This window comes from Papio anubis, chromosome 1, assembly GCF_008728515.1.
Source record: "Papio anubis isolate 15944 chromosome 1, Panubis1.0, whole genome shotgun sequence".
Lineage (NCBI taxonomy): Eukaryota > Metazoa > Chordata > Mammalia > Primates > Cercopithecidae > Papio > Papio anubis.
In genome coordinates, this window is record NC_044976.1 from 122,350,981 (window position 1) to 122,376,149 (window position 25,169).

At 53.0% G+C, this 25,169-nt stretch overlaps 1 protein-coding gene across 2 annotated transcripts; it reads right to left on the bottom strand.

Moving 5' to 3' along the window:
- Positions 1 to 33: 33 nt before the first annotated feature.
- Positions 34 to 25,169, bottom strand: RORC (RAR related orphan receptor C). Of its 2 annotated transcripts, XM_009181299.2 has the most exons (11): positions 25,028 to 25,169; positions 22,704 to 22,733; positions 10,706 to 10,791; positions 10,191 to 10,332; positions 8,443 to 8,955; positions 8,103 to 8,224; positions 7,010 to 7,142; positions 6,744 to 6,851; positions 6,463 to 6,573; positions 4,845 to 4,954; positions 34 to 804 (listed from the first exon to the last, which is right to left on the bottom strand). In XM_009181299.2, the coding sequence occupies exons 1-11, from the start codon at positions 25,065 to 25,067 to the stop codon at positions 643 to 645; spliced, it is 1,557 nt and encodes a 518-aa protein (XP_009179563.1). In that variant the 5' UTR covers positions 25,068 to 25,169; the 3' UTR covers positions 34 to 642. The 2 variants fall into 2 exon arrangements, with proteins under 2 accessions (XP_009179563.1, XP_009179570.1); XM_009181306.3 differs by lacking the exons at positions 22,704 to 22,733; positions 25,028 to 25,169 and adding an exon at positions 19,255 to 19,574.

Below are 25,169 nucleotides of genomic sequence, written 5' to 3' on the forward strand. Positions count from 1 at the left end.
AAATCCCATAAAACAATTATCTCCAGCCTCTCATCCTCATCCCATCCATTTTTGGTTAGACCCCAGGAAAAGGGTAGGGTGCCCAAACACTTCCTTGTTGAGCTGGGAGGAAGGTAGAGGCAGAGAATGTAAAGCTCCAGATTCATTTTATACGGGTCCTTCTGGGCTCTCAATGCCAGTCTCTGAGCTTGATCCATCTCCCTCAGCCGAAGCCCAAAGGGAAATGCAATGAGGTATTTCAAAGGCTTATTCTTAGCTTCTGAGCTTCTGAATGAATTGCATTCTATTCATCCAGGGAGCCCTGGATGCTCCTGTTTTCTTGAGGATGGCTTGGTCCCCCAGAAGTCCTTATATCCCAGCTACCGCATGGCTTCCAGAAGCTGGGTGTGAAGGAATATGGGAAATGAGACAGGTCAAAGCTGAGGCTGGAGATGGCGTTCTGCCAGCCCCACCCTCTGGCGATTGTCCCACTGCCAGGCCAGCCTGCGGACAGAAAGCCAATCGCAGCATCTGCTCACTCCCAAAGAGCTGGTGGGGACCACCCTCCAGGGTTCATGGGAAACGAAAAGGCCGAGGGTGGAACGGGGTCCAGGGAGGTGGGCCAGCAGGCCATAGGGAGAAGTAAGGAGTCCCTCTTCCAGGTCACTTGGACAGCCCCACAGGTGACTCGGTTTCAGTGCTGAAGAGCTCCTTGTAGAGTGGAGGGAAAGCGGCTTGGACCACGATGGGGTGGAGGTGCTGGAAGATCTGCAGCCTTTCCATGTGCTGGCTACACAGGCTCCGAAGCTTCCCCTTGGGTGGCAGCTGGATATGGGTTAATGGGGAAGGGAGGGTCAATACTTCAGCTCTCCTCAGAGCAAAGAAGTCTGCTCATTCTTCCTGGGCTAGGACCAACCCTCCTTGCCTTCCCCTTATGTACTTGGCACTTTGGTACCAGCCAAATCCCACTGGTAGAAGTACGAGTGTGTTCAGGACACTGGAGGGAAGCGAGAGTGGGTGGGGGACAGGTGAATGTTTTCTGGGTGAAGCCCTCAATTTGTGTTCCCAATACTTCTAGACTGAACCTTATCAAAGACTCTAATGTGCACTTCATGCTTTTATAAGAGTGACTGTGACTCCTGTTGTATGCGGTCACATGCCTCTGCCATGTTGTTTCCCTCTTCCTGTTCCTAATTCTTACCCTCTAGTGTCACCTCTCCTAAGACTACTTCCCTAACTCCCCCCATCTGGATTAAGGTCCTTCTTTTGGGCTTTCCTCTGTGTAGCACTTACCACATTGCAGGAAAATGGTCCAATTTGTCTGCCTTCCCACCCTAGATTTCAGCTCCTTAGCTGGGGTCTCTCTTTCCCTGTCTCCTCTGTGCCTATCATAATGCTTAGCACATGGCAAATGCTTAATAACTCTTTGAACTAAACAGACTTTCTAAGCAGGCGCCTAACACTGCAAGTCAAACCAACGCTGCCAGCACTCAGCCAAAGGGAAGGTGAAAAAGGCGCAGAAATCAGTGAGCAGACGGAGGCAGGGAGACCTCACCGGAGCAAGGCTGAAAGAACAATTTATCTCTTGCAGTCTCCTCTGTAACCAAGGGGCTTAAAAATGTGTCTTGCCTGCCATTGCCTCCCTCCCCCTAGCTTAGTTTCCTTGGAAAGAGGCAGTCAGGGAAAAGCAGGCAGCAGGGTGTGATCCCTTCATATAGAAAGATCCCTGAATTCTTTCTCTTCCTCCCCACTGCTTCATTCTGAGCTTTTTTGGGCTATGGCAATAGCTTCCTTTGTTCATTCAACAAATATTTGTTGAGAACCCATCTGAATCTGAGCTAGACACTGTGATGGCCTCTAGTGATATATCAGATATATCAGTCAATAAAGTATAATCTCTACCTTGATTAAATTTACATTCTGGTGAGGGGCCCAGAAAATAAATATGTAATGTGTCAGATAATAAGTTCTTTAAAGAAAACTAAAGCTTTTTATATGGCGTTACTGGTTAGGAAAAACCTCTCTCGAATGAAGAGATGGAGCAAACCCTTTGGAAAACTGGGGGAAGAACCTTCCAGGTGACTACAATAGCAGGTAGAAAAGCCCTGTGACCGGGTTTGATGTGTTCAAGGAATAGCAAGGAAGCAAGTGTGGCTGCAATGGGTGTTTGAAGGGACAGTGGAAGATCAGGTGAGAAAAGAAGGCAGGGATCATGTTATGAGCCACTTGACCATGACACAGACTCTAGATTTGATTCTCAGCATGACGGGCAGCTACAGGAGGGCTGAGAACAGGAGTCAAGGTCGGGCGTGGTGGTTCACACCTGTAATCCCAACACTTTGGGAGGCCAAGGTGGGCGGATCACCTGAGGTCAGAAGTTCGACACCAGCCTGGCCAACATGGTGAAATCCCGTCTCTACTAAAAATACAAAAATTAGCCAGGCATGGTGGCTCACCCCTGTAATCCCAGCTACTCAGGAGGTTGAGGCAGGAGAATCACTTGAACCAGGGAGGTGGAGGTTGCAGTGAGCCGAGATCACACCACTGCACTCCAGCCTGGGCGACAGAGCAATACTCTGCCTCAAAACAAACAAACAAACAAAACAAACAACAACAACAAAAAAGCAAGAAAAAAACCACAGGAGTGGGCATGATGAGACTGCATTTTTAAAAGGGCTACCGTGGGTGCTGAGTAGGTGTGGTGTGGTTGCTACAGGGCAGACGAGGGTGGAACAGGGGCCCAGTTAGGAGGCCTCTCTTAAAGTCCAAGTGAGAGCTGAGAGCTGGTAGGGGCCGGAGTGGTGGTAATAGTAGGGAAGGTGATGTATTTTGAAAGCAGATCCAACCAGATTTCCTTTCCAATTGCTCTCCCAGATTCCTGTCTCTCCTCCTTCAAATCCATCCTGTAGCAGATTAAAGTTCAAGTTCTTCAGAGCACAGACGGTGTAAGTCATTGCCGTATCCTTAACACCCAGCCCTGTGCCTGGCACATAGCAAAGGCCTGCTTGAATAATTACATAAATGGTTCCTTTATACTGGTTCCAAAGTAAATTGCCTAAATAACAGCTCTGATTGTGTCATTTTTCTAGCCTTTGGAGCTCCCTGTGGCCTAGAAATAAAGCTTTAACTCTTATATGGCATTGAAAGTCCTCTCTGACTTGCCCCTGACCTAATTTTCAGGCTCATCATCTGGTGCTCTTCTGCCCCATAGGTCTATCCCAGCTCCTGATTTTACGCTTTAGTCAGGATGTACCATGAGCTATTCTCCACGTATGCACTATTTTGCCTCCTTATTTTTGCTCCTGTTGTTCTTGGTCTTCATTGTACCCTAGTCCCACACCCAAATCCCATAAAGCAAATATCCCCAGCCTCTCATACTCATCCCATCCATTTTTTTGGTTAGACCCCCAGGGAAATGAGTTGTTAATATATATATATATATATATATATATATATATATATATATATATATATATATATTTGCTCTATTTGTTCCTAAACTGGAATGCCTTATTTACCCATGAATGCCTGTTAAAATCTTACAACATTCATGGCCTAGTATGAATGTCACCTTCCCTGGGAGGTATTATGACCCACTCCTTTTACCCCCAAATTATTTTTAATCCCTGTTTTATACTCTCATAACATTTTTCTGGTGTCTCTTATTATAGTTATACATAGGGGACATAGGGATAGAAAAAGCACAAAGGGCACTGGGATTCAATCTTCATTTAAGTCACTGAAGTCTCCTGATAGCTACAAGATTTTTTTTTGGCCGGGCGCGGTGGCTCAAGCCTGTAATCCCAGCACTTTGGGAGGCCGAGACGGGCGGATCATGAGGTCAGGAGATCGAGACCATCCTGGTTAACACGGTGAAACCCCGTCTCTACTAAAAAATACAAAAAAAACCTAGCCGGGCGAGGTGGCAGGCGCCTGTAGTCCCAGCTGCTCGGGAGGCTGAGGCAGGAGAATGGCGTAAACCCGGCAGGCGGAGCTTGCAGTGAGCTGAGATCTGGCCATTGCACTCCAGCCTGGGTGACAGAGCGAGACTCCGCCTCAAAAAAAAAAAAAAAAAAGATTTTTTTTTTTTGAGACAGAATTCGCTCTTTTTGCCCAGACTGGAATGCAATGGCACAATCTTGGCTCACTGCAACCTCTGCCTCTCGGTTTCAAGCGATTCTCCTGCCTCAGCCTCCCAAGTAGCTGAGACTACAGGCGCCTGCCACCACACCTGGCTAAGTTTTTGTATTTTTAGTAGAGACGGAGTTTCACCTTGTTGGTCAGGCTGGTCTCGATCTCCTGAACTCAGGTGATCCACCCGCCTCAGCCTCCCAAAGCGTTGGGATTACAGGCGTGAGCCACTGTGCCTGGCTGCTACACAGGGAGATTTGAACACCTGTCCTATTGACTGTGTTGCCATGAGGATGAGAAAGCATGTCAGCAAAAGCACCCTGTTAATTGCATTATTATTATATCACATACCACATTCTACTCTGTGTTAGAGTTAGTGATACACAGATCTCTTCTTCATACCAGATTAAAATCTTTTGGTGGGGGCAGCAACCGAATCTCTGTATCTTTCCACAGTGCCTTATATAAGCAGGTGCTGGGTAAGTGCTGGCTATATTAAACTGAATTGTTCCCTGGAGGTCCCTCCCAATTCTAGGCTCTCTAACTTTCCAGTCTTCATGCACATGGAAGTAGCTGTTCATTCCCTTAGTTCCCACTGCTGATGCAAGTTCTCTAACAGAGCGTGGTATTCCCGCACTTCCTCTTCTGTACCCGCAGAACCCGGCCCTCGCAAACTCTGATGTCACAGAGCTGGCGATGGGCCTGGCCTCTTCTACTCCAGGGACTGCTCCTACCTTTGCCAGGATGCTTTGGCGATGAGTTTTGCAGAGATGATGATGAAAGGCCAGCTCCAGATTGTACTGCAGCTGTTCTACTTTCCTTTTCTCTTGGAGCCCTGGCCGGTCTGGAGGAGGGGGTGGGACCGTAATGAGAACAAGAAAGAAGGTGCACGTTAACTCCCAACAAAAGGGTGTATCTTTTTGGACATCTGTGCTGGATAGAGGTCTTCTCTGCTGAGTGTGTGCATGTATGTGCCTTGGTTTGATGATGGTAAGCTCTGGGACGCTGGGCTTGGCTAACTGTCTACAAGGAGAACTGGGAAGAGATGAAAGGTATGAGAACTTCTGATCTCCTGACTCCACGCTACCTTCTCCCTGGTCACCTGATATTCCACATAGCTCCTTCAATGCTAGGCACTAAGATTCTGTCATAGGGGGAACAAGAGTTGGAAAAGAGCTCCCCGATGTATGAAAAAGTCTCCTGATAGGAGGTGGCCTTCCTGAAGGTGCCCAGGCCTGCACCAGGGGGCTTGCAGCAATCTGTGGCTAACTTTTGCCCTGATTCTATAAAATACCCAGAAGTCATCTTTAAAGTTTTTATCTCTAGTTTGAGGGGCATATTTAGGTGTCCACTCACTGGCAGAGCCAGAAGACTGATAGTCTCGATCTGCAAACTCAGGTTAGCATCTTGACCCACTTCCCTAGGTTCTCGGAATACTTAGCATTCAGCTGGCTCAGCCCAGCTACTCCATGCCAGGGGAGTGGATAGGCTATCCAGAGTCTTCCCATTATAGGCATACAGCCTTAAAATTAGTTCACACAGAGCAGTGATTCTTAGTCTTGGTGGCCTGGGGGTGGCTGTTAAAATTCAGTGCACCCCTGATCAATTACAGATGGTCCCAGTCTTATGACGATTTGACTTACTATTTTTTAATTTTATGTTGGTGAGAAAGCCATTTGCATTCAGTAGAAACCATACTTTGAACACCCATTCAATCATTCTGCTGTTCACTTTTAGAACCATATTCAATAAATTATATGAGCTATTCAACACTTTATTTAAAAATAGGCTTTGTATTATATGCTTTTGCCTGACTGTAGGCTAATGTAAGCATTCTGAGCACGTTTAAGGTATGCCAGGCTAAGCTATGATGTTCAGTAGGTTAGGCGTGTTAAATGTAATTTCAACTTACCATTTTTCAACTTATAGGTTTATCAGGACATAACCCCATCATAAGTAGCGAAGCACATGTACACTGGAATCTCTGGAAGTGGGACCCAGGCAGCAATAGTTTTTAAAGCTCCTCAGGTGATTCTGATGTGTGCTACAATGATGTCACTGCCATAGACTAACAATCAGACACTTTTCTATCAGGAAAGTGGCTCATTTCCTCTCAACCTCATTTCTCCCCACTTCCCACAACCCCACATTATGCTGCTCTTGTCCCTCTCTGAGAGTCCTCTGAATCTTTATTTTAGCTCATTTTATATTATAGCAATACTGAGTAGGGCTCATTCTGCTATTTAAAACTATTTCCCAGATTTAACCACATCTGAAGATCTAGACTCTTCTTGAATATCTGCCATGCCCCTGCCACCTGAATGTCCTTCACCCAAGCCCAGCAACACTCACTGGCATTGATGAGAACAAGGGCTGTGTAGAGGGCAATCTCATCCTCGGAAAAGTGCAAGGCACTTAGGGAGTGGGAGAAGTCAAAGATGGAGCTGATGAGCTCGCTGCAGCCTGTTGGAGTGGAAATGAGAAAAGTGAGAGAGTGGCTGGAGCGATGGTGCCCGAGGACACTGCCCTTATGGTGTTTAGAGCAGAGCCCTGGAAAGAGGGTGCCCTGGGTCACGAAGCTTTGCCCGGGGTTGGCATCAGAATCTTCTCTCTCATTTCTCCCTGCCCCTCACCCAAGGCTCGGAACAGCTCCATGCCACCGTATTTGCCTTCGAAAAAGACCGTGTGGTTGTCAGCATTGTAGGCCCGGCACATCCTAACCAGCACCACTTCCATTGCTCCTGGGCAGTGGGGAGAGAAGATGCAGGGACAGTGTCAGGCAAAGCCAGGATCTGACTCTGTCCCCCTGATTTCCTTAAGCCACCTCCCTCCACTTGGCTCTGCCCCGTGCTGTGCTCTGTCCCCCTGCCCCCAGGCCTGCCCACCCATCCCTGAGCACCTGCTTTGAGGAGCACAATCTGGTCATTCTGGCAGAGCTCCATAAAGCCTGAGAGCCTCTTGGCGAACTCCACCACGTACTGAATGGCCTCGGTGAGGTGGTGGGCACAGCGTTCCCACATCTCCCACATGGACTACAGGGAGGGAGGAGGGTCCTGCTGTACGCTCTGTGTGGCCCCGTGATCGTCCTGAGCCCTGGAGCCCCACCTAATAAACTGCAAGGGGTAGGCTCTGAACTCCTATGTTCTCAACTAGCATTTTCAAAAACCTGGTCTTAGGACAAATGCACTCAGGGTGATTCCTGCCAGTGAGTCCCACACACTGAGCACCCACCGGCTGCTGACACCGAGTTAGCTGTTGTAAGAAAATCAAAAAAGTATGAGATACAGCTTTGCCCTCCAACAATGTACATCTCGTTGAGGTGAAAAGGACATACTGCTGCCCCTTCCCCCACAAAGGTTATGCCCAAGATCTCAGTAACCTAGAGAAGCAAATGTGAAGTGCCAAGCGAGTGTGTTTAGAGCAGGTGGTATCATGAGAGTGTGATCGAAAAGGCAGCATAAACTTTGGAGCCTGATGAATCTGAATTTGACTTTGGTTCCACCACTTTGTGACCTTGAGGAAATCTATTAACCCCTCTAGGCTCAGTTTCAGTCTGTTGAAAATAGGAATAAATGCCACCCTCATAGGTTGGTTGTGGTAGGGGCTGAGGATAATTTACGTTAAGTGTTTAGCACAATGCCTGGCAGAGAAGGGGTGTTTAACAAATGGTAATCAGGGTTCTGATTATTGTTATTGTTGATGGAAGAGGAGGAAGGAGAGTGCACCAAGGTCTGCATGGTAGAGGAGGTAGGATGAAGGCCAGGTACAATTTTAACAGGCAAGGACTAAGGAAAAGCGCTCATCCATCTGCTGGGGTGTAAACAGATATACACATTCACAAATGTACTAGAGGGTGTGCACATGCTTGTTGGCCAGCCTGTGTCTGTGATGTGCCACCCTGCCCTAGTACCCAAGTGTGTGCAGGTAGCCATCTCTGAGCTCTCCCGGTGGGGGTGGGCTGCGTTCCCTTCCTGCAGTTCTCCTGGCCTCACCTTCCTCTGGTAGCCAGTCACTTCCTCCCGGGAGAAGATGTTGGAGCGCTGCCGCAGCAGGTCCTCCAGCCGCAGCTGGCACGTCTCCCGGTAGGACTTGCAGACGCTCTGCACGAGGTGCTCTGGAGTCGAAGAAGGAAGGCATGGCGTGATCTCAGCCAGCTCCTACCCCTACTCATGCAAGGGCACTTCTCAGCCTGGCCTATCCTGCTCCACCTCCTCCCTCTGCCCCTCATCCGGACCCCTCAATTCCCTCAGGCTCATGTTTGATTGATATAGGGTGCTGGTGGAAACCCCTCCCTCATTTCTACCACCCTCTCCCTTCCCCCTAGCTGCTCACCTATCTCCGTCAGGGAGGCATAGGGTGCCTCCGGTGTGCTGCGAAAACTGGGGCTGCTGTAGCTGTCTGGGCCCTGTCCCAGTTCCCCAAGCCCAGGATGCCTGTGTTCCTCAAAACGAAGTCCACATCGGTCAGGGGTCAGCTGGCTGCCTGTGCTATAGAAGCTCTCTCTGCCCTCAGCCTTGCCCCGCTCAGGGCTGTATTCAAGGTGGCATGAGGCCCCATTGAGCCCTGCCTTGGCCAAGTTGTTGGAATAGGAGGGCCCAGAGCCTGAGGCTCTCAGGAGGCCAGGGGGACAGGCAGAAGCCTCAGGCAGGTCAGGCGAGGAGCCCAGGGGCAGCTGCCCATCTGGGAGCCCCAGTGTGTAGGTGAGGGTATCTGCTCCTTGAGCCCCTGCTGGGGGGGTCTTGACCACTGGTTCCTGTTGCTGCTGTTGCCGCTGCTGCAGCTGTTTCTGCACTTCTGCATGCAGGCTGTCCCTCTGCTTCTTGGACATGCGGCCGAACTTGACAGCTGAAAGAGGTCCAGGGACCAGGGGTTTATGAGGCAGGAGAACATGGCACAGGGCAGGGGCAGCAGGCATTTGGTCATTAAAGGATTAACTTGCTGCTCTCTGAATGACTGACTCCAGGCACAGTTTTTCTAGCCTTTAGGGAACTTATGCTCAAGACCCCGTCCACCTCTCACTCTTGTTTGCTTCTGGGGTCTGTCCAGCCTGCCATTTCAATCTGCTAAGCAAAATCTTCTAAGTTCTAAATCAGCTTTGAATCATGGCAAAATTCCAGCAATGAGTCTAGGCTGGGGATTCTGGCCTCCAGATATTGGGGCTGGGGGTGGTCGCGCAGAGGGCCTCAGGCTGTATTGGGGTCACCTCGCCTTTCTGGGAGGGTCGGAGGAAGAGGAGAGCTGAGAACACAGGTCTCCCTGTGGTCAGGCCTGCAGGCTCCCTGGTGACCTAGATACTCACCACAGCCCAACCCGGGCTCCGCGGCTTGTTTCTGAACATCCTCTTCTGCTCTCTCTTTCCTGCCTTTTTACTCCCCCCGCCACCCCTCCCAGGTGTGGGGGCACAGCCCCTCGCCCCGCCTGCCCCTTTGCACCCCTGCGTGCTTCCTTTTGCTTTGTTATTTTGGGCACTGAAAAGTGCTGACGGGCTCCTTCTGGCTCCTCATCACCTCATGCCCCCCCAGCTCCACCCTGGGCTCCTTCTGTGGTGGGGGTGCGGAGGGGGACCGGTGAGGAGGTGGTGGGTGAGAAGGGTGGATAAGGCACCAGGAACACACCAGCCCTCCCCCATGACCACTCTCTGGTTGTTCTCAGGCCAATTCTGTTTCCATTCCTGGCCACAGTCCCGTGTCCAAGTATGGGAATGGGGGACTAGGAAGGGAGATAGAGCTAGAACTACAGCAATGGGGTAGCGGGGGAAGGTGCCAGAGCTGCATGGGAGCTGGGCCAGAGGGAAGCAGAGTGAGGAGAATTCGTTCCAAGTAAGAAGAGATGAAGAGGTATCGGACCTTGGAAAGAGGTGGTTTGTTCTAGCAAAGCCTAAAGTTGGGGACTCCAAAGAACTTTGATGGGGTGACCATCCATCCCGTCAGGGGAGGAGACAAGGGGTTGTAAGGGGGAGGAACGGAGAGCAGACCAGAGGATGGGCAGTCTTGCAGGTTAAGCCTTGTCTAGCTCAGCAGGCCAGGCTGCCCCTCCGGAGACACCAGGAAAACCCCAGGGGACTGTCGACTTGGCCTCACCATCTCGGGACATGCCCAGCGCCAGGCATTTCTGCAGGCGGCAGTGCTGGCATCGGTTTCGGCTGGTGCGGTCGATGGGGCAGTTCTGCTGACGGGTGCAGGAGTAGGCTGCGTTACAGCGCTGGCTTCGGCGGAAGAAGCCCTGGGGAAAGCAGGTGGAGGGCAAGACTGCTTATCCTGGCCAGCCCCAGCTCACTCACAAACGCCTCCAGCCCACAAGCTCTGGCAGCTTTTCTACATTCCGCGACCTGTCAGTTTTCTGTCGCCTCCATCTATTTGTGTAAATGCAATTTATCCTGCAGTCATTTCCCTAGCTTAAGACAGGGCCCTGCCAGTGTTGAGGGTTCTCCAGGGAGGCACTACTCAGGTATTTTCTTGGCTGCCCAGGAGATCATCCCTGGAGTCAGAACAAAGACCACTAAGCCCCTTGTTTATCTCTAAGGAGACGCTGTGTGTGTGTGTGTGTGTGAGTGTGCACACGCACACATGCATGCATACACATGCCTACGACTCACCTTGCACCCCTCACAGGTGATAACCCCGTAGTGGATCCCAGATGACTTGTCCCCACAGATTTTGCAAGGGATCACTTCAATTTGTGCTGGAAGAGAGAAAGAGAAGTAGGTCAGCCCAGGAGCCTTTTCTGCATTCAACCACTATGTACCTGGGCTGCAGATACAGGTACCTGGTGCTTCCCCCACTTCTCCAACCAGCTACAGCTTGCTGTTTCCCTCTTGCAAAATGGAAGGGGAAGTGAAATGCCAAATGCTTCTCAGCAAAGGATGTGAGGAAGCTGTGTTTGTTTCACAGAGGAGGGGAGTGTTGAGGGGCGGCCGGGAGTTGTATCAGTGCTACGGAGGCAGAGAAAGCAGCTGCAGAGGGGCCACCTGCTCAGCCCTTCGAGTTGAAAAGTTCCAGTTGCCTCCCTCCCTCCTTGGGACATAGGACTGCTCACTGCCTCACAACACCTGCTTCCCGCCCAAGGGGCTTCCTCTGTGCCTCCCTCCCCCACTGGGGCTCAGCTCCCATGGGCAGAGTGTAGGGTATGGCAGGAAGATGTGGTACACCCGGGGTGGGGGATAGGCAGAGATGCCAGCTCTTCCCAGCCAGTCAGTGAAGGCTCAGGGAGGGGCTATACAGAGAAGGGATGAGGGGGTGGCAGGGAGGAGCCCAGGAAACTGGGTCTCAACATCCCAGCTCTGCTGGATGCCTGAGAGCCCAGGGAAAGAATTAGCCAGGGCTCTTAGGCTCTTGGCCCCAGAGCAGCGAGAGGGTGGCTTTGTGTACATCCGTATGTCTGAGTGTGAACACTTATGTTTGTACAAGGGCATCCGTATCCATTTGTGTGAACATGAATCATCAGTGTTAAAACTGGCTGAGACTAGACACCATCTCATTCAACCTCTTCATTTACCAATGAAGGACTAGGCCAGATAAGGCAAGGCAGTTGGACCAGGGTCATAGGCTAGTTTGCCTGAGAGGTGGGTCTATATCCCAGTTCCCCCGAACTTTCCATTATGCTGCTCTGTGTACCTGTCTTTTAGGGTACACATATCAGTGGGTATGTTTGAAGGCGTGCTTGTGTGTGTGCATATGCATGAAAAGTACGTGTCATTTGTGAGCCTACGAAATATCTGGTTACTCCTGCGTCCGCACGTGCATGTTTGTATGTTAGCATCTGCTCATGGGGCACTAGGACCCCAGGTTCTCTCTCCCACTGAACTCACTGTAACCTGTACCTGCTTCCCTTCCCCAGTCGCTGCTGGCCCTAGGCTCATCTCTGCTTTGCCCTGTCCCTGTCAATGTCCACGGCTCTCTGCTGAGCTTCAAGGAGGCCTTCTCCCAGCTCTTCCTTGAAAGGTAGTTGGGCAAAGCTTGGGATCCCTGGTTACTATAGGGTTTTTTTTGTTTTTTGTTTTTTTTTAAACATTTCCCGGAGCATACGCGTCTCTTTTCCGCCATCACTGACCTGCTGCCTCCCCTCTGAGTGGAGAGCCCTGGGGCAGGGCAGGCCAGAAAAGTGAAGAGAAGGGCAAAAGCCCCTTTTAATCTATGACATGTCTCCCACCAAAGGGGCAAAAGAAGTGGCAGCCTCTCTGGAGGGCGAATGCACATTGCTGTGAGCTCACCTCCAGTCCCTGGCCTGGATGCTGGTCACAGGTAGGGCCTGTTGATGTGAAGTGGGCAGAGAGACCACGGCTTGCCTGCCATTCCCCAAAATATTATTTCCATCATTCTTAAACCATCATCCCTCAGGCCAGCCTTGAAGTGAGTTAGAGGCAGTAGCTGCCCCTGACGAGGACAGGGCATATGGGTATCCGAAATCCCTTCGTTAGCACTTGATTCCTCCCCCAACCCCCAGCCACACGTGCCTGCCCGGTAGCAAGCTTCCAGTGCTCACGCTGTGAGCTGTGGTCCCCGCAGGACCAGGCGGTAAGAGAGCTTTCCAGATTCTTTCCAGTAAATTAAGAGCAGATTTTAATGCATGGAGGGGAAGAGAGAATAAAAGGGCACTGGTGTCTGGAACGGGGGCAGAAAATGTGGGGGCACTCGTACTTCCAGTCACTTAGATTCTCCCTCTCGACCTGTGTTTTCTTGTCAGCAAGATCAGGATAAAAATATTATTGCCTGTCCATGGGGTGATTGTAGGTAACAGAGAGTAATGAAATGACATCACCCATGGAAAGCACTGTGTATTCAAGTTACTCCTGAGCAGAGGTGAGGCCGAGAAGCCCAGTGGGCCTGGTAAGGCTGGGAGGAGCACTCGGGCCCTGTGGACTCTGTTCTTGCCCAACACCTCCCCCTTCAACACTGCGGCATCTCTCTTTTCAGTGGCCTAAGACCAGAGATGGGAGAAACCAACGTAGGCCACTCAAAAACGTAAGCGGGAGGGAGATTAGGCCAAGCCACAGTGGGAACTCGGGCTCTGGCCCAGCAGTCAACCACAGGCCTCCCTGCCTCTTCCCTTCTCCAAGACCCACATCCGTGTGCGTGTGTGTGCTGACCACATGGGTGACCCCACACACATCTCCCTGCCCCATGCTTGACCCACTGCTGCTCCTGGCCCTAGGAACCTCACAACAGTGTCACCAAGACCCTGACCTTCTCAGGAAGATGCGGCCAGTCAAGGACCCCGTTCACAAATACCCATGTTTGGGGGACACCAAAGCCTTGGACTCCAGTCACCCGGTCAGCCCATCCTCCATCCTCCCAGTCCAAGACAGAAGTACCCAGTGAGACAGGCACACAGGGCCAAAGACTCTGAGCTGGAATGTCAGACCCCCTACCCTCACTGAGCTAGAGACACCAAGAGGTTTGGGACCAGGAAAAACAGAGACATAGACTTAGGGATGGAGAGATGGCTGCGGAAACACTGAAAGATAGAAAATTCACGCTTGTATCCTGGCCTTTGCCCAACCCATAGCCCCCTCAGCACTTCAGGCCCTCTAGTCCTGCTACCCCCTCCTTCCCCTGCCACCTGCACTCCCTTCAATGCCATCTACCCAAACCTCAGACAGAAAGTACCAGTGCTGTGTACATAAATGTGTGTGTTACTTGTAGAGAAGGGGTGGGGGAGAACGGGAAGGGGGCTGGTAGACTTGGGGGTTGGTGAGAGGAGCTGAAAACACCTCTGATGATAACTCACCTTCAAAAGCTACCCCTGGGAGACACGTCCCTGAAGCAGCAGGTGGTGGGAACTCAGATTGGGGAGAAGGAGCTGAGTAATCACAGGATTACTCAAACTGTTGCCCAGGAGCCAGGTCTGCCAGGAACTTACCATCTAAGGGCCTGCCAGTGCCAGGAACTAGAGCCAAGCAAAGGTCAGGAACCTCGAGCCAGCCCCTGCACCACTGCTCCCATGGCAGCCCTAACTCTACCCTCGCCTGCTGTCTTGGAAAGATCTTTACATCTCACCTGCAGCTCTCTCACTGTAGCTCTCTCCTGAGAGACGGCTTTCTCCAAAAGAAAACTCCAATTCCACATGCTTCCAAAAGGAGAGACAAATGCCCAAATGCACACGCCAGCTCCTTAAGTCATCTAATGACTGACATCTAATGACTATGGCTTTTTGCATCTCAAACAAGATTACCTGGGTATCTGAGGTGGGGCTCAAGATTCTGCACTTTGGTCAGCTCTTAGTTGGTGCCTAAGCTTGCTGGTCTTCAGCCTATACTTTTAGTAGCAAGAACTTAGTCCCTATTCCTGCCTTTTTGCCAGGCTGCTCTTTCCAGGAAGTGGGGCCAGGGTTGGCGATCTTTTCCTGAGCTCATTCTTCTATTTTTTCTGCCATCCAGTGTGACCTCTACAACTTCATTGTGAGACTATACTAGAAAAAGAACCTGAATCTCCTCTGGATTGCTTTAGAGACTGAAGTATCCCCAGGAGCATCCTAGTAGCTCCTCCTACGAGGGGAAATACGGTAGAGGCAAAGTCCTCCATCCTCCTCTAATCGAGCCTCTCACAGCTGCGAGATTCAGTGATAGTGCTCTTTGAGTATTTCCAGAGCCTGGCCCTGTGCCAGCTTAGGAAGCCAACCCTAGGCCCCGTCCAGGTGCCCTATGCCACTGAGAGGAAGTGGTAGGAGCAGGGGAGGGGCTGCAACCCAGGGGGATCTCTCCCCTCAAACCCCAGAACCACCACCCCCCAACCATCATGGTACAGAATGGGTTCACACAGAGGAACCCCGCATCTCCTCCTGGTGCCTCATCAGTCTAGAGCTGGGCCTTTTCCTCTCCTCTTTCTCTCTTCCTTTTCTCCAGTGGATACTGATTAAGGAGAAAGGATAATGATAGACATAAGCATTGGCTGAATTCTTACTCTGTGCCGGGCTTTACATGCATTTTCATTTAATGATCACAACAACCCTGTGAAGTAGGCCCTGCCAGTATCATCCTCATCTTACAGACGAGAAAACTGAGGCCTAGAAAGAGTAAGCAGCTTGACTAAGGTCACACGGCCAGAAGTGGCAGATCTGGCATTGTGAGGTGAGTGTGGTGGTCTAGGAACAGAATTCACAGAGGAAACCCACAGAACTAAAGCCAGGACTCCTGTTTGTATAAAGATCCCAAGAGATATTATTCCCTCTGTCCCAACTCATCCTCTGAGGTCCCAGCCTCCTCCTGCCCTTACCCCTTTCTCCAAGGCCAAGTGGGACGACTTATATATCTCAACAGCGTTCTGGGGGACTCCTCGGGAACACCACAGCCCCTTTAGCGTAGAGACTAGGTTTCCATACATCTTGGTATGCCTCTCTTTGCAGAATGAATGAGTGAGTGAGAAAGAGGAATACATCTCTTTCCTTAGCTTAGGCTCCTCCTCTCCCCACAGCCAGAACGCTCTGTCTCAATCCCCACTGAGACCACAGCTCTGGGCAGGGGTCCCTTGCACACCCCAACCTGTCACCAGCCTCCCTCCTTTCTCAGCTCTCAGTTCCCCCAGCTTCTGCAAAGCTGGAAACCAAGGTGGTGGGTGCCACCACAGGGGAGCAGGAGCGGGAGGGCTGGATGGGGGCCGGGGAAGAAGTGGTTCTACCTGGTGAACACTACCCCAGCCCAGGCCAGGGCCCTCCCCGCAGCTCCTGGTGAGAATTTTCTGCTGAAACACCCAGATCCTAGGGCTGAGAAAATAGTGAAGCTAAAACTCAGGTGGGCGAGGGAGAGTCTGGGGTTTTGAAAAGCCATGAATGACAGCCAGCCAGCCACCCGAAACCCCCCCTCCTGGTGCCTCCGCCACCCCCGCAGTCTGGGACTGGAGAAAGGCGAGTGAAAACAACCAGTGAATGGGGGAGGGGATGAATCACCAGGAGGAAGCTCTGGCGAGTGGGAGCCCAGACGTTACCATCGGCGCCTTCCCTGCCTCCAGGGCCGTCTGTCCCCTCTCCCAGAGCACCTTTGCTGCCCAGGAGTGTAGTGGACCCAGAAAGACCTTGGCTCTGACCCTGAGGCCCGGCCTTGTCCCTGTCCCTCCTCCAAAATAGACATCTCCATCCTTTCTGAGCCTCAGAGCCCCAGGGAAGGGGCTGCACTGCAGCAGCAGGCGTGAAGGTGAGACCTCAGAAAGGACTAGCCATATGAGAACTGGAGCAAGGGCCTTGGGCTGCCTGCCTGGGAGAGCCCTTAGCCCTTAGAAAGTCCTGTTACTTGTTAGTTTGAGTCAGCAGCACAGAGGCAGGGGATGGGGAGGAGTTCCTGGTAGGGACCACATATTTTCATTTTGCTGGGACAAGCTGAGTCTTTTCAGAGTCTAGTGCCTTGGGCTCGGGGGTTTGGTATTTCTGTTAGGAATGGGAAGATGGGGAAAGAGAAGGGTGCTGGAGTGATGCAAGGAAGGAAGAAGCCCTTCACAGAGTCCTCAGATGACCCTGGGCTCTCAGGGTGATATCTGTGTACCCTGGAGACTTGGAGTTCTTCCTGGCCCACTGTTCCTCATGATCATGACCAAACCTAAGAAAGACCAGTTCACAGTGATCTCGCACCCCTCGGCCTCCCACCTCCCCATCCAGGCCAAATGCCAGGGCCTAAGTGCCTATTGGTGCCACACTGGCCATGCCCTTAGGGGAAGATGTCTGGGCTACCCTCCCTCTGGCTGGCTGGGAGTCTCTTTGGCGTACAGACACATTCTCTCCACTTGACAGCAGCAGGTCGGATGGCAGGGCACTGGTGCCATCCTTGTCAGAGCCACCCTACTTCCCCCTTACCACTTTCCTAGACCCTGTGTCTCCCTGTCTTCCCTTTACTGCCAGTTATCTTTTCTCTCCGCCTCTCCCTGTGTCTATGTGCCTTGTGATCTTCTGCACTTCAGCTCTGTTTCTGGGCTTCATGCCCTCATGTTTTTTTGTTTGTTTAAGAGACAGGGTCTCACCCTGTCACCCAAGCTAGGGTGCAGTGACATTGATCATAGCTCACTGCAGCCTTGAACTCCTGGGCTCAAACCATCCTCCTGCCTCAGTCTCCTGAATAGCTGGGACTACAGGTACACACCACCATGCCCACCTAATTAAAAAAATTTTTTTCGTAGGGACAGGGGCTGACTTTGTTGTCCAGGCTGGTCTCAAACTCCTGGCCTCAAGCCTCAGCCTCCCAAAGTGGGATTACAGGCATGAGCCACTACGCCCAGCCGCACTTCCATACGTTTGGCTCTACTGGTGTTTCTCCATCCACACCTCCAGCTGGACACTACTCTGTCCTCAAGTGTTCCAGAAACCTGCCCTTTGAGTTGGGCCTCTGCATCTCTCCTTATTTCTTGATCTGTTTCTGTTCCTTTTGCCAGGCCCTTGGTCTCTGGGTGTGTCACAGTCCCAAACCCCACGTGCTTTGACTCTCGCCATCGGTGGTTGGAGGGGCTGGTGGTGGCTGGCATTCATTGGGGTCAGATAACTTGGGGCTATGAGATACCCGTCAATGTCAAAGTGAGAAGGAGCAGTGGCACTGACCCCCTCGTCGAAGGAGGCCCTCTCTCCTACCTCCCAGCCTGGGTAGGGCTGTGTGTGTGTGGTGGGGGTAGGTATAATGAAGAGCTGGCCAAGTGTCTCCCTCAGCCCCTGCTGGGGACTCCTGCTCTGCTGCTGGGCTGGAAGCACACCTGGTCATATCATCCCAGGGTTGATTTGTTCATTAGGGGCCCTCTCTGGGAAGACCAGTTTGCCAGCGTTTGCTGCTAATAGAGAGAAGCTAGAAGGGAAACTGAAGTTCCAAGGGGCCCTTTCCTCTGTGTGGAAGCTGTTGGCTCTTCTCCCCAGCCCTCCTTATCCACTCCAGCTCCTATGCCTGCACTGTGGCCTCAGTCCCCACCACAGAAGTGGAACTCTTTTCTTTCCTTGGTTTCCCTTCCTTCTAACTTCTGGGAGAGCTGAGTCTCCTTCATCACCCTTGGGGATGCCTGTCTCAGGGCACTGGGCTCTCTCTTGGCCCTGGGCCTTTGGAACTGCGAGACTCTCCATAGTTGGTTTTGTTGTTTTATCTTAAAATTTAGCTCCCTTGTTTTGCGGATGGTAGACCAGGGCCCAGGGACTTGGCTTGTCGAAGTCTATATGGCCAGCCAGTGACAGGTGGCACAAGCGCCTGGTCTTACACTGTCAGTCCAGGGGTCTTTCCAGGACTCAATTCGGCCTCCCTTCTGTGGCTTGTGGGAAGACCCCAGGTCGAAGCTGGGGCTGCCTCAGGCCTCAGCCATAGGGGCATGGGGCTTCCCTTTTCCTCCTTCACCTTGGCTTCCCTTCACAACGAGTACAGGGGACTTCCTGAGGTTGCCCACCCTTGCTCTGCTGGAAGGCACAGAACCCCAGACATCTGCCCACCAACTGTTGGCCCAGGGCTCCAAGCCAGGAAAAGGGTGAGGCTGAGGTCTTTCCAAGACCATCTCCACTGCCTTGCTTCCCCCGTCAAATGGGTGGAACTCCAGGACTGACCCTGGAGAACTGCGTGCACACACACACACACACACACAAAGGCATGTGCCAGGGTGCGCCCTGACTGGATTCTACCTAGTCCTCATGTCCCTGGATTGGGCAGAAAGCCTGATGGCTTTAAGGCCTGGATGCAGGGTTTCTGAGCCCTGCTGCCTGCCGACCTCAGTTGACTCTTGCCGTCCTGTTGCTTCAGAGCACAGCAACGGCTCTGGCCTCCTTTTCCTCACAAGCAGGCTGGAGGCACAGAGGGAAACACTGTAACAGGAGCCAGGAGAGTGCGTTCAGGGCCCCTAGTAATTACCAGCCTCCATCAGATACCAGCTGCGTAACCTTGGGCGAACTATGCAGCCTCCTTGGCTCTCAGTCTTTTTGTAAAATGGGGGGCCTGGATACCTCAGATACTCTTGGAGGTTCTTTTTGGAACTCAGGAAATCCTCAACAGTCCTCTTACCATCACTGCTGTCAGGGAGCCGCCTGGCCAGCAGGACTCCCCAGCTGCTCCACCCATCTCCCAACAGATCTTGACCTTGACCAGGACGTACCCTGCCAGGGAGGAGCACTCAGCTTTGCTCGCACTGCTCCCAAGACATCCTCCTTTCCAGAGGGGTGACGACGGGGTCCAGGCTCCCCCGCCCCCAGGTGGCCCCATTCACTTACTTCTCATGACTGAGCCTTGGCTCTGCCGGCCTTGGCTCCCTGTCCTTCTCAGCAGGGGGTGGTCCAAGAGTGGGGTGCAGCTGGCAGCAGAGGCGGGGCGAGGCCCTCTCAGCAGTGCCTCAGCCTGAAGCTCTGCACCTAACTCTCCCCCAGTGCTTCTGGGCTGGGGGGTTTAAGCTCCGCACCACACAGGTGGCCAAGTGACAACCCCCCACCCCACCCCCAAGGGGTGCAGTGAGTAGGATGACAGGCGCCCCACGTGGCCAATCTGGGCCTGGGGCAGGGTGTGAGGGGAGGGGCAGCCAATCGTAGGGGGCGTTGGAAAATTCCAAAACCACATGCGACAGCCACACGCGGTAAAAGCTGTTTCCACCCGCCAGGGTAGTTCTGGTTGGGGAGCCGGAATGGAGCTCACATGAGCCTGAGGCCAGGTTTCTACTCCTCCTCCCCCTGAGGACCTTCCGAGCCTGACCCTCTTTGCCAGGTGACTTCAGGGACAGGGATGTTTTCAGAGGTAAGTCACAGGATGTCTGCCTGGGGTGGTGGCATGTGCCACCTGACACCCTGTGGACTGCCAACTGCCATGCCCAGTGTGGTGCAGCCTGGGGGGCTGTCCTACCACCCCCATGCCCACGCTCCTCCCTGCAAACACCACGTATATCTTGTGCTAGGGAATACGTGGAAACGATAGAAGCAGTGATAATCACCAGGCAAATACCCACAATCCGCAGAAGGAAATCAGAAATTTCCTTAGGAGCCAAACTGCTGAAATTGGAGTGTAGATAATGATCATTATCACCATCATTATGCTCATAATCATAATAGTGCTTACTATTATGTGTCAGAAATGGTTCTCAATGTTTTATGTGGATTATCTAATCCTCACAAAATACTTTATGTGGGCCGGGGGTGGTGGTTTACGCCTGTAATCCCAGCACTTTGGGAGGCTGAGGCAGGTGGATAACCTGAGGTCAGGAGTTTGAGACCAGCCTGGCCAACATGGTGAAACCCTATCTCTACTAAAAATACAAAAATTAGCCAGGCGTGGTGGTGAGCGCCTTTGGTCCCAGGTCCTCAGGAGGCTGAGGCAGGAGAATCGCTTGAACCTGGGAGGCGGAGGTTGCAGTGAGCTGAGATAATGCCACTGCACTACAGCCTGGGCAACTGAGTGAGACTCTGTCTCAAAAAGAAAAAATAAAAAAAACTTTATGAAGTAGCTACCATTATCCTCACTTCGAGGAGGAAAGTGAGATACACAGAGGTTAAGTAACCTGTCCAAGGTTACACAGCTAGTTAGTGGCAGAGTCAGGATTCAAGCCCAGGCGGGTTGGCTTCGGATCCCACTTGAAGGATGGGAGGGTTTCTCTGGTTCAAGTCTGCTTTTGAGGGTGTCTCAGTCTGGGAGGTCCCTTGGCATGTGAGTCTCTCTGGAGTGTTTTTTGGCCTGGGGGAGGGAGATCCTTCTCAGAGGCCAAACAATTCCAGAGGCCTTCTCAGCCTCTTATGTGCTCTGTGTTATACGCTGGCTTTGAGAGTCAGCTCTCAAAGGGGGCTTTCAGGGCCCCTCAGTATTCAGGCTCCCTCTTGGTCTGGGGAGTTCCCCCAGGTTCCCCATCTTGGACCCCCATCTTGGGGTTGTCTCAATTCAGGAGCCAATTTTCAGAGTCTCGGCCTGGGGGAGGCCTTAATGTCTCCTGGATTCTGTGGGGCAAACTCCTGAGGGGTATCTAATCTTGCTGGGACTCTAGACCCTCTCATCCAGGCACAGGCCTTTCCTTGCCTTCCCGGGCCTTCCTGGGGCTTCAGGAGCTGGGCTGTGGAGCGGGGGAGAGGCTGTCAGCCTGGATCCTTAAGACTCTTGGGGTGGGGACATGAGGCCCGGTGGGTTGGGAAAGGGATAAGGAGGTATGGTCCTGGCTGAGGTTTCTGAGGTCAGGGGTTAAAGGAAGGAATAGGGGTTGACCTCTCCCAGTTCCTACTGCTCCGAAAGTCCCCCTACTCCCCCCACCCACATATGGTCCGTGACCCACCTCCCCCAGCTCACCCGCGTCACTCCCTGACCCGCTTTCCTCCTGGGGCCCTGCTCAGCATTTCCGTGGGGCCCTGTGGCTAGGGGCAGGCGAAACACTGATCAGGATTATGCTGAGCAAAGCAACCCCCACCCAGGAGGAGGTAGCATCCTGGATGGCCCTCAGCCCTGGGCTGCCCAGCTCAGGGAGGAGGGCAATGCTTTGCTCTCCGACATGTCTCTACTTGTCTCATGGACAGCCATGGAGAAATGGTGTGGCTACTCCTACCCTGGAGGGATTCTCGTCGATTCAGGGACCTATGCTTACAGAAGGGCATGCGTGGCCCTAATGGGCATAGCTTTGGGACTATGTGCATTCTCTGGGGGACTAGCCTTTGCCACAAACTAAGAGAGGAGAGCTGATGTGCTGAGTGGTTCCTAGAGAGGATGCTTATTCACTAGCACCCACTGGGAAGTCCTCTCCGAGCTCTAGTGCCCTTCCTACCTGCTGTAGTCTGGCTTTCAGGGCCCCAGGACACAGAGTGCCCCTGTCCATTCTGTTTCCTACAGAGATAAAACTCTCCTGCTCTCTAGTCCTGCACAGGCTGGCTTCAGGCTTGTTCACACCTCAGAATGTGTTAACCACAGAGATGAACACCAAACCTGGCTCAGCACCACAAAGCCTGGTGCAGGCTGGGCAAGGTGGCTCAGGCCTGTAATCTCAGCACTTTGGGAGGCCAAGGGGGGTGGATCACAAGGTCAGGAGTTTGAGACCAGCCTGACCAACATGGTGAAACCCCGCCTCCACTAAAAATACAAAAATTAGCCAGGTGTGGTGGCGGGTGCCTGTGGTCCCAGCTACTCGAGAGGCTGAGGCAGGAGAATCGCTTGAACCTGGGAGGTGGAGGTTGCAGTGAGCCGAGATTGTGCCATTGCACTCCAGCCCAGGTGACAGCGTGAGACTCCGTCTCAAGCAAACAAACAAACCAACAAACAAACAGCAACAACAACAAAAAGCCTGGTGCAGGCTCCCTTCCTCCCATGGCAGCAGCGCTGAGTTCCTGAGGCCACCTCGCCTCTGCACACTCCCCTACCTCCATCTCCTTCCTTCCCCGGCCTAGCAGTCCGCCCCCACCCCCTCCCATCTCCCTGTCTCTGTCCAGCATCTCTCCTCGCCCTTTTTCACAAGGCGGTTCCCTTTTCCTTTGTTCTTCCCTGGTTTCTTTACAGTGTTTCCTTTCATGCTTAGGCTTCTTCCTCATCTCCTCCCATTGCCCTGATCTGTGGTTTCCTCGCACCTCCCCTTGCTTTCCTGTTGCCTGCCATTTCTTCCTGACTCCTCCACCTCTGTCCAACCTCAGTCCCCCACCAGATTACTTGCTGAATTCTTCTCCATCTCATTGTGCCCCAGCCATTTTCTTGCCCTGGACCACCTACTCACAGGTGTGGGTCTTCTTTGCAGCCAGCAGCTCTGTAAAGACAAGAGAGGGGGTTGACGTCAAAGGTTGAAGACCATGAGGAGTTGAGACACTTCCCCTACTCCTAGGATCCCACTGCTGCATCCTTCCCTCAGAGCCTGGCGTCTGAAGGGCAGACAGGCCACCCCCTGCAGTGCCCCTATCTCCTCCTCTGCTCTTGGGCCACGCTGGCTCTCTTCCAGGTACCCAGAATTGTCAGGCTCCTCACCGCCTCTGGGGCTCCCCCAGGCTACTCCTTTGCCTAGAATGCCTGTCCCTCCTGTACCCCTTAATCTAGCCAACTTCTCTTTCTCCCTCAGGTCTCTGATTATGTCTCTTCCTTGGAGAAGTCACACACACCCCCTTCCCCTGACCTCGTGCTGACACACTTAGCTCCTTGCATTTTATTTCCTGGCACTCACCATGTCACCTGTCACCTAACTGCTGTAATTGTGTCGTTGTCTACGAAATGGGTCTTCCCTGCCAAATTGTAAAGCCCTGTGAATGCAGGGACCGTGTCAGTCTTATTCACCTTGTAATTTCCAGAGCCCTCCATAGTACCTGGTTCGCTGGAGGTGCACAAGAAATATCCTACAGCCACAGCTAAATTTCTGTGGGACTGAAGTCTCTTGGTTGCTTATCTATGCCTGAAAACACCAGGGCTTAGAGATGCAAGGGTTGGGAGGAGGGGGAGAGGATGTTTGGAGGAAGAGGAAGGGAGAGCTGCAAACAGAGACCCCTCTCTGGCTTCCACGGGCCAGGCTTCCCCGGCCTACCAGCCTGAAAAGGAAGGCATCCCTTTTCTGTTGCTGCTGCGTGGCCGGATCTGGGTGGAGATTAGGCAGTAGGGAGCATGAGTGGGTTGATGGGGGTCACAGGGATGCGTGGACCTCCAGGAGGAGCAACCATTGAGGGGAGGGCCTTCACTGGAGCATGATTGCGGGGGTCACCCATTCATGCAGTTATCATCTATGAAACACCTAGCCAGGGAGCCCCTGGAAAGAGGATTCCCCTGCCAGACCTTGGTCCATTTCCTACATCCACATAGCAGCTCATCACAGAGCAGAGGGCCAGTCTTTTGTCTCAGAAAGCCCTTCAACCATGCCCTACACCCCCTATAGCTTCCCTAACCTCTGACTCTGTTCTGTTATTTTTTTCCTTCTGCTGTTCAGTCTCGACACCTGACTCTCTCTCTCTCACACACACACACACACACACACACACACACACAATGCCCTTCTGCCCAGGAGATGCTCCCCACTGGCAGGCCGTGCTCACTGGGCTGTGTGGAGGCCAGTGGCCTGATGGCCTGGGCTCTGGGCTCTGCTGGGGTGAGGGAGGAGAAAAGACTGCCCCAAGGTGGCGAGGCCCCACCCAGCCCCATCCACCTCCCCTTGCTCCTGCCTGGCCCCACCCAGCTTCCTCCCTGACGTGGCACCGGCTCCTGGCCTCTAGCCTTACACCTCACAGCAGTCCTGTGGTGGCGGTGCTCCCCTTGCTCACCCAGGCAGCCAGTTCTTCCTCCACCAGGTGGCCCTGGAGCTTAGTGGCTCTGGCCCTCAAACTTTCCTCCTCCATGCTCACAGCTGACCAAGCCTGTGGCCCTGGGATCCTGCTCTGAGGGGGTTCCTGACTTGGACCATGGGTGGGGCCAAGGACGGCCTGACATTCTGTCCCTGCCTGCTGATGGCCCAGTGCCCCACATTCTCTGCAGAGATGAAATCCCACACCCCTGGGTGAGTGGGAGGAAAGGGCCAGGCTATGTGGTCGTGGGCAGCTGACAGGGTGTGGTTCCCCCTGCCACACTCCCCAAGTCTGTCACTCCTTAAAGGACAGGTTTCTCCACTGGTGAATGAACAGAAAGTGGAGCAGCCAGCCTCCCAGCCACTGCTGCCTGGGGTCCTGGCCAGATCAAGGAGGCAGTGTCCCTGTGCCTCCTGGGGCAGGCCAACACCTGGGAGGGCCTATCCGCATTCTGACCCCTTGCTAGGTCTAGATCTGGCTCCCCTGACTTGGGCTCTTCCCTTCCCATCTACCCTCCAACCTGTTCCTTCCTTCTCCCGCTTCTCCCTTTCTTTCCTGTTTCTCTCCTTTTCCGATTTCTTCTCCTCTGTCATCTTCCCAGCCCCTCCTCCAGTTTCTCCTTCGGTTTCACCCTCTTGCGCTGCCCCCCAACCCAGGCCTTCCTCCTCTGCACTCTTGTCCCTCCCTCCCCTCCTCACTTCTTGCCCATTCTCTTCCCATTTCTCCCCTCCTCTGAACCTCCGGCAGTCTCTTCCACCTGCAGGCAGGGCCATGGGCCTCTTACCCTGTGAGGCTCGGTGCTGTCTCTGTGGGGCCCTGTCCATGGGGCAGCTCCCTTGGTGCCGTCCTGGCTGCCCTGGCTGCCCAGGAGGGCAGGGAGCAGGGCCCAGGGGAAGGAGGAGGGCGGGGGGTGGAGGGCGGGAGCA